Source organism: Tyto alba, unplaced genomic scaffold (assembly GCF_018691265.1).
Source record: "Tyto alba isolate M040663 unplaced genomic scaffold, T.alba_DEE_v4.0 Super-Scaffold_33, whole genome shotgun sequence".
NCBI lineage: Eukaryota > Metazoa > Chordata > Aves > Strigiformes > Tytonidae > Tyto > Tyto alba.
This window is the reverse complement of record NW_024881308.1, coordinates 16,954,756-16,963,160: the sequence shown is the minus strand read 5'-3', so window position 1 is coordinate 16,963,160 and position 8,405 is coordinate 16,954,756. Positions and strand designations below refer to the sequence as shown.

The 8,405-nt window shown below is 69.9% G+C and overlaps 1 protein-coding gene across 2 annotated transcripts; it reads right to left on the bottom strand.

Moving 5' to 3' along the window:
- Positions 1–212: 212 nt before the first annotated feature.
- On the bottom strand, positions 213–7,129 carry LOC116961607 (bactericidal permeability-increasing protein-like). Of its 2 annotated transcripts, XM_042800970.1 has the most exons (16): positions 7,030–7,129; positions 5,797–5,937; positions 5,520–5,634; positions 5,289–5,417; positions 5,016–5,171; positions 4,796–4,859; positions 4,609–4,669; positions 4,310–4,401; positions 4,018–4,218; positions 3,835–3,894; positions 3,143–3,310; positions 2,198–2,265; positions 1,874–1,916; positions 1,611–1,674; positions 1,437–1,513; positions 213–1,342 (listed from the first exon to the last, which is right to left on the bottom strand). In XM_042800970.1, exons 1-16 carry the CDS (start codon positions 7,088–7,090, stop codon positions 1,301–1,303), a joined length of 1,542 nt encoding a protein of 513 aa, XP_042656904.1. In that variant the 5' UTR covers positions 7,091–7,129; the 3' UTR covers positions 213–1,300. The 2 variants fall into 2 exon arrangements, with proteins under 2 accessions (XP_042656904.1, XP_042656905.1); XM_042800971.1 differs by lacking the exon at positions 7,030–7,129 and having other exon boundaries at positions 5,797–5,953.
- Between the last annotated feature and the right edge of the window lie 1,276 nt (positions 7,130–8,405).

The following is an 8,405-nucleotide window of genomic DNA, read 5'->3' as shown; positions in this document are numbered from 1 at the left end:
TCCCACACGGGGTGGGGGGGGTGGTGGGGGGGGGTGGGGTTGGCGCGAGGATTAGCATTAGCCCGTTGACCGCTTCGGTTTGCAGGTGGAGGTGAGTCCACTAATAAACTCTTGGCATTGGAGCTGCGGCTGGTGCTGTGATCTTTGCCGAGGCGGCGGCGGGTTTGGGGATTCGGGGAGTTTGGGGCAGGAGCATCAGTGGGATTGGGGGGGGGAGATGGGTCCTCTCCCAGCCCCGGGAAGGGTTGGGGTGCTCCATGGCGGGGCGGGGGGGTTGTTGCTGTTGTCCCAGGGGGATGGTGCTGGGGAGGGGCAGCTCCATCACGGGGGCAGACCCCTGCCCGTCCCGTCTGCTCCTGACCAGGGCCCGAATCCTCGTCCCGTGTCCTCGTTACGGGGCTGTGGGGACAGGGCAGCCCGAGCCAGGCTCACAGCTGGGCTGGGGGGGTGCTGATTTTGGGGCCGTGGGCTCAGCACCAGTGGGGACCCGGCCGTGGGGAGCATCCACTGTCATATTGGGGTGGGGGCTTGCAACCCCGTGTCCCAGTGGGCGCTTCACTGGGTCCCACAACACCCCCCCACCCCATTCCCAAAGCTGCCCCTCGCCCCTCGCTCTGCCACCGCTGCGTTGGGGAAAGGGGAAACCTCCCCCCAGCACTACCAGCCCTCGCGGGGGGGGGGCTCATTTCGGTGGTCTTTGAACCCCAGACCGGTGGGCCCGGCCCCACAAACAGTGGGGCTTGTTGGGGATGCCCCAAATGTAGGGGACACCGAGCCGTGGGTGTGTGCGTGTCCCCTCCCCAGGCTGCTCCCTGCGTGGCTCAGCCTTCCCTACGACACCCCCCCGCCGTGGTGTGCAAGGGGCGGGCCGGAGCGTCGCGGGGGACAGAGCGGGGCCGTGGGAGGCCACGGACACGAGCTCCATCCCGTGGGCGACGGGGGAAGCTGCCGTGGAGCTGCCGCTGCGACCGGGCTGCGGGGGGAGGGGGGGGGCGCACGGCCAGCACCCCACTCGAGGTCTGGGTTGGGGGTGTCTCCCGGTCCTCGAGAGCCCACCAGCCCCCCACGGGACCCCACGCAGCCGGGGTGCCCCAACACGGAGCCGGGAATGGGACCCCGACCTGGGGGGGGGGAGGCGGCTGCGAGGGGGTCCCCGAGTCACCACCCCAAGGCTGAGCCACGCTCCCTGCTTTAATCCCTGCCGAGGACCCCCCCGGTAAGTGGGGGGGGTGTCTGTGGGTGTCCCCCCCCTGCAGGGTGGCTCGTGGGGGACTGGTGGGTTCCCACGCTGCAACTGGTCTCATGGCTCGTACTGCAGGTCCGTGGCGATGAGCACAAAGCCCTGCGGGGAGTCAGGGTGAGGAAGGGGTGTGGGGGGAGACGTGGGGGGCACACGAGGGGGGGCACTGGGGTGAGGGGACAGCGGCGGCACCCACCTCCTGCAGCGAGAGCCGGGGGTCGAGCAGGCTGAGGCCGTGGGGGGTGGGCAGGGGGAAGCCAGCCTGGAGCCGCTCTGGGGGGTGGGGGGTAAAGAGCAGAGCCGTGAGTTGGGGGGCACAGCCCTTGGGGGGGGGGCACGAGGACGGTGACAGGATGGGGACAGCACTTACTGTTTACCCAGGGCACCCCGAAAAGCCACAGCCCGAACTTCAGCGTGGTTTCCAGCCTCTTCACCTGCGGGACAGGCAGCCCCCCCCTTGAGCCCTGCACGGGGCAGGTGAGGGGGCTCAGCTTCCCCCCCCCCCCACCCCCCCAGGGCTGCACTGTGCAAGCACTGAACCGCGCCGGCCGCGCACGGGGGCCGCAGCCCCCCCCCAGCCCCCGCTCCCAGGGCGATACGGAGCCCCGTCGTGTCCCCGGCACGGCCACTCACCTCCACGGGACCCACGTGCGACGTCACCTGCGCCACGCTGAGCCTGGAGGACACGAGAGTGGGGTGAGAGGGAGACACGGGGGGGGGGGGGGACGGGGATGGGGACTGTCCCCTCCCAGGGCAGGGCCGGGAGCCTGGCAGAGCGGGGTCCAGCTGAGCACCCAGCCGGGGTGCCAGGGCAGCAGGCGTGGCTGAGAGCCGGGGGCAGGATGGGCTCTGAGCGGGCAATGCGGGACCCAGGGGGGGCAAACGGCCAGAGGTGGAGAATGGGGGGAGCCCCCCGAGTGCCCCCCCCCTCCGCCCAGCACGGGGCCAGGGACTCACCCCGTCAGCTTCACGGTGCCCCCGAGCCTGTTCCCGGTGAGGGTGAGCTTCCCTGTCACGTTGGTGTCCTGCAGCAGGAGGGGATGTTGGAAAGACCAGGGCGGTGCCTGCAACCCTGCGTCACCCAGCATCGCCCAGCGTCACCCAGTATTGGCCCAGCATCACCCCAGCATTGCCAGGAGTCACCCAACATCACCCCAGGATTGCCCAGCATCGCCCAGCGTGGCCCAGCATCACCCAGCGTGGCCCAGCATCACCCAGCATAGCCCAGCACCACCCTGGCATTGCCCAGCATCACTCAGCATGGCCTAGGATCACCCAGCATCATCCACACTTCACACAGTGTCACCCAGCATCACCTCAGCATCGCCCAGCATCACCCAGTATCGCCCAGCATCGCCCAGCAACGCCCAGCACTGCCCGAGCATCACATAGTGTCACCCAGCATCACCCCAGCATGGCCCAGCATCATCCAAGCATCACATAGTGTCACTCAGCATCAACCAGCATCGCCCCAGCATCACCCAGCATCACCCCAGCAATGCCCCAGCATCGCCCAGCATCACCCAGCATCACCCCAGCATGGCCCAGCATCATCCAAGCATCACATAGTCTCACTCAGCATCAACCAGCACCGCCCCAGCATCAACCAGCACCTCCCCAGCATCAACCAGCATCACCCCAGCATCACCCCAGCACTGCCCCAGCATCACCCAGCATCACCCAGCATCACCCAGCATCGCCCCAGCATCACCCAGCATCACCCCAGCACTGCCCAGCATCACCCCAGGATTGTCCAGCATCAACCAGCATCACCCCAGCACCGCCCAGCATCACCCCAGCATGGCCCAGCATCACCCCAGCATCACCCAGAATCACCCCAGCATGGCCCAGCCTGGCGCGCGGGCAGCAGCCCCTGTGCCGTGGCAGCACCAGCCCACTCACGATGCTCAGCAGAAAAGCGGGGACTCGGGTGGCGTTGGGCAGCACCACGAAAGCCTCAGCGGAGCCGGAGAGGACCCCGCGCAGGGCGTCGGGGTGGCAGGAGAGCCGGGGCGGCCGGCGGGCCGTGAGGTGCAGCTCCATGGGCTGGTCCGGGTAGTGCTCCTGCAACTTGGGGGGACCGGGCTGGGCTGGCACGGAGCCACCCTGGCACTGCCAGCACCGTGGCCACCAGCCCGGGATCCCCGCTGGTCCCCCCCACCCCCCGGGGCCTGTGTGCCCCCTCACTGCCCTGCGCTGGGCTGGGGGCAGGCAGGGTGGGCAATGCGTCCCGTCCTGCCCGTGGTCCACCTGCCCATGTCCTGTCCTGCCTGGGTTCCATCCCGACTGCATCCCATCCTGTGTCCCATCCCACATCCCATCTCCCCTGTGTCTCATCTCCCCTGCATCCCATCCCACGTCCCATCTCCCCTGCATCTCATCTCCCCTGCATCCCATCTCCCCTGCGTCCCATCCCACGTCCCATCTCCCCTGCATCCCATCTCTCGTCCATCCCCCCGCATCCCATCCCACATCCCACCCCGTGTCCCACCTCTCCTGCATCTCATCCCATGGCCCATCCCGCCTGCATCCTGTCCCACCCCATGTCCCACCTTCATCCACTTCTACCCGTGTCCCGTCCCACCCTCACCCACCTGCGGGACGAAGAGCCCCAGGCTCTTGGTCCTCAGCTGAAGCGGGAACCCCCGTGGGAGCTGGAAGGCAGCAGAGGGGTTGGGGTGCTGGGGCCAGAAGGCACAGCCGGGCTTGGGGACACCCCCAAGGGGACCCCGGTGGGGTCAGCTCTGCCCCAAAGCCACGGCCGGAGCCACCCCTACCATGTCGCTGGAGATGTTCTTGCGCAGAGCCCCGGCTGTGAAGTAGGTGAAGGCGGCCGAGTTGGCGACGAGCTCGGTGACAGCCAGCAGCAGCATGGGCTCGTGTGCCACGGGCGGTGCCACGGGCAGCGCCACGGGCAGCGCCGTGGGCAGCACTGATGGGAGTCTCTGCTGGCACTTGCCCACCCTGAAGAACTCCCCCTGCGCAGAGAGACGGAGGGATGGACGCCAGGCTCAGCCCGGCTCCCCCCCGCACCCGGAGCCGGCCGAGGGCCACCCGGGGTGACGTTACCTTGAGGGCGACATCCCCGTGCCCCGCCGCGATGGCCGGCCGCCCCAGCAGGGAGTGGTCGATGGCAGCGAAGGCGTCCAGCTGGGTGGACACTGCAGGGACACTGGGGTGGTTGGGGGGAGACCACCAGCCCCCCCCTCCCACAGCCCGGCTCTGCCGACGCTGGGGCTGGAGGGATCCAGCCCCACAGTGGGGTCCTGCAGACCCCGCCGGGCACCAGCCCCCTGCACAGCCCCCCTGGACCACCCTGCCCGGCTCCCTCCTGCCACAACCCCAGTCCCCGGGGTCCCCTCACCCACCTTTCATGTGCTTCAGGGCAGCGTCCAGCCTAAGGATGCCCCTGCGGAGCTCGAGGCAGAGCTGGAAGCAGAGCAGGGCGTCAGCGAGCCCACGGACGGGGGGGTCCCCAAAGCTGCTCGCTGGGCCCACCATGGGGGGAGAGGATGGGGCCACCGACACCCCACGGCGCAGGAGCCGAGCACCCACCTGTTTGTTCAGCTGCTGCCGCAGGGCTCTCTGGAGCAGCGGTGCCAGGAGGTTGTAGAACCAGCTGTGGGGCAAAGCGGGGTCCTCAGCTCACCCCACAGCACCCCAGCTTCCCCCAGCCCACTGCTTCGGGGAGTCCCCCGTGTGCCAGGGACAGGAGGGGAATGGGGGGGAGGAGGGGAATGGCGGGGAGGGGGGGAGCGGGGGGTCCCGGCATCACCTGTGTCCGCGGTGGAACTCCACGTGCAGGTCGGCGCTGTGGGCGTCGCAGCCGGCACTCCACACCGTGGGGCGGCCGCCGCCGTCCGCGCTCACCCCCAGCACCGCCGCCACGGCCAGGTCACGCACGTGGAGCTCGACGGAGCCCGTGTCCTGGCTGGGGGGTGTGGGGGGGTGAGGGTGAGAGAGGGTGAGCACGGGGATGGGGACGGCCCCGAGCCACTCAGAGCCACCCAGGTCCCCATCCTTGTGCCCCGTCCCGGTGAGGACTCACATGGCGCCCAGCTGGGCTCCCCAGTCGGCGCTGAGCTGGACGCGGGCGCGCTGCACCGTCAGCCTCACCCCCACGTCCTCGGCAAAGTCCACGGTGGAGTCGTTCATCTGCAGCTCGAGGACGCGGATCCTGCGCGACACGGGGCCGGTTTGGGCTCACGGCTGCGCCCGGGGCACGGCTGGGATGGGCGGGGGGGGGGGGGGGGACAGGGACCCCGCGGGTGGCTCTTACCGGGGCACGGCGTAGGTGAGCGTCCCCAGGAGGGGGCTGTTGTAGGAGCCCCTCAGGTCCAGCTCGTGCTCCTTCTGCAGCAGCGACTGGAGCAGCTCCAGCCCAAACCGCCGGCCTGGGGCAGAGCGGGGGCTCGTGGGAGGGCGCTGGGGAAGGGGCTGGGGTGCCCATGGGGCGACCAGGACCCCCTCTTCATCCCCCCATCCCAGGCAGCCTGGGCACCCTCCTCCACCGCCTGGCCCAGTTCTCCCACGGGTGGTCGGGGTGCAAGACCCACCAAATTCCAGCGCCCTGCGGGTCAGCCGGGCCTTGATGCCGGGGTTGGTGCCGGCGGCGGGTGCGCAGGCGGTCAGCAGGATCAGGATCCAGAGCCACGCCGAGCCCGGCGTCCCTCGGGGATGGTGCTGGGACCTGGAGGCTGGAGCAGAGGACATGCCTGACCGCTGCGGAGACCCCGTCCCCACGCACCAGCTTGGCCAGGACTTATATTGGGGACAGGGAGCTGGGGGTTACATCAGCCTCCTGCGCACACGCGGGGGCCACCGCGGTGCTCCGGCCGCCGAAAGCCCGGCCTTGCCCAACGCGTGACTCAAAGGGGAAGCCGGTTCCCCCGTTGTTCCCCACTCGCGCCCACCGTGGGAGCGGAGCGAGCCCGGGTCGCACACCACGTCACTGCTGGACCCCCCCCACCCTGGGGGTTGCGCGGGAGCTGGGGGCACCAGCCAGGGCTCCCCACGGGGGTGGCGGGGGGGGGGACACGTGGCCAGCATGTGGGGACATGCAGGGACCCGGCTGGGCGAGGGGTCCCGAGGGACTTTGGCTGCGCCCAGCCCAGGGTGATGGAGGAGCCGGGGGGGGACACAGCGAGTGGGTCCGTGGGGCAGGGGGGCTGCAGCGGGGGGGGGGGGTGTTTGCACTGGGGAGCGGTGGCTGTTCCCGCTCCGGGAAGGGGTTCTGAGGATCCTGCGTGGGAGCACCCGAACCTCAGTGGGGGGGTCAGGGTGGCCGGGGCGCGGTGGCAGCCCCCAGGGTCGTGGCGTGACGGGAAGGTCGGGACAGTCAGTGCGAGAGCAGAACTGTGCAAATCCCCTCCGAAAAACCCCAGCCACAGGGGAGGAGTCGCTTGAGCTCCCAAAACTCACCCAGCCGGGGTGAGCCCCCCCCGGGCTGGACGGGGGCCACAGCTGCCAGGAATCCGGCACAGGGACAGCACCGGGGACCCAGGGATCCCTCGGGGGTGTGTGGGGGGTAAGACCCCATCCCAGCACCACAGAGGGGATGTAGGATCCACGGCCGACCTCACTGGAGGGACCACAGCCTGATGGACCCCTTGATGGCAGCTGCCCGCTTGCCGGGGACCCCCAGCGCCACCGAGCACGGCCACGGCGACGGCCGCAGCCCCCCAACAGCGTCCCAAAGGCCAGCGCTGCCCCCGGCCCCCGTCCCACACCCACCACAGCCCCTTTATCCCCTCTATCCTTGGTGCCCCCTGCCCTACACCAAACCTCACCGTGGCAGGCGGTCGCAGTGCCCCATGCCGTGGGTCCCGCTGTGGGTCCCAGCCCCCCCATGTCCCCGGGGCCGTGCGTGGCAGCGAGCAGCAGGGACCGGTTCTGACACCGATGTCCATCCTGGGGCGGCCGGGCTGGTCGAACTAGAACGTCACTGGGTTCCCCCTTCCCTAATCCCTTCCGGGATGAATCAGGTCCCATGAAAACAATGAGGGATGGGTCGGGGCGCAGGTGCCCGTGGGGCTGGGCCCTCCCTGGGGCTCTTCAGCGCATCCTGGTGCAGCCGCATCCGGCATCCCGGCACGTGGCTCAGCCCCACCAGCCCCGTTCCCAGCCAGGGCTGGCTCCGCACAGCCCCTTCCCCGCTCTCCGGCTGTCCCGGGGGTGCCAGGCCCCCCCGGGTCATGGCAGTCCTGTGGCAGTGCCACACCGTGTGTCCCCCCCCGCCCCGTGCCGTGAGCCGGGGCTGCGTGGCGAGGGCTCGGCCGTGGAGCACACGGGGAGTCAGGGCAGAGACGTGGGGACACGTAACGTCATGCACAGCTGGAGCTTCCACTCCTGCCGGTAACGAACAGGCAAGGAGGGCACCGGGGAGCACAGCATGGGTGCAGCCCCAGCACCCCCCACACCGAGCCGAGCCCCCCGACTCCCGCTCTCCCGGCCCCCTCGGGGCTCCTCCAGGAGGGTGGCCCGGGCCATGCAGTGCGAGTGGGCACCAGGAGAGGGACCCACTGTCCCACCGTGCTGCAGGAGCGGGAGGGGACACCCGTGGGGATGACAGAGGGGACTCGGGGTGGGGGGGGGGGTGATGCAGGGGACCAGAGGATGGCAAGGTCACCAGGGGGGTGATGGAGGGGACCCATCCGACGGTGGAAGGGACACCGGGGTTGATGGATGGGTTCATCCACAAGGACACGGAGCCCCCAGGCCCGCTACCCGTCCCCCCGCTGCCGTGACACAGCCGGGCCAGGCAGCGTCCCTGGTTCCCCCACTCGCCCCCTTGCCAGGCTGGGGAAACACGGGTGGGCACACGGATCCGTGACCGTGCACACACATGCACAGACCTGCAGCCACAGCTGGTCAAGCCCTTCCAGCCCAAGACCCCCAGCTGTGGGACCCTGGGGGGCAGGAAGGGCCCTGTCAGGGCAGCACCCAGCTGGCCTCCTGCCCTGGGGCAGCATGAGCCCCCCCCCCCCGTACCCCAATTTTCCCCCACCAGGCCGGTACACATCTGCTGCAGGAGGCAGCGCGTTCCCAAAGATGTTTGTGAGTCACCAGGACAGCTCAGGTCAGCACCCCCAGGGTTGCACAACCCCTGATGCAATTTCCTTCTCCCAGAAAAGTTGTTCGGCCCCTTCCCCCCCCCACCCCGGTG

What these genes read in the sequence shown, in the direction of transcription:
- LOC116961607 (XM_042800970.1), bottom strand. Translation starts at nt 7,090, where the DNA reads ATGGGGGGGCTGGGACCCACAGCGGGACCCACGGCATGGGGCACTGCG. An exon ending in AGAACATCTCCAGCGACATG is followed by an intron (nt 3,895 to 4,017) that starts GTAGGGGTGGCT and finishes GCTGCCTTCCAG; the next exon opens with CTCCCACGGGGGTTCCCGCT. An exon ending in CCCGGCTCTCGCTGCAGGAG is followed by an intron (nt 1,343 to 1,436) that starts GTGGGTGCCGCC and finishes GACTCCCCGCAG; the next exon opens with GGCTTTGTGCTCATCGCCAC.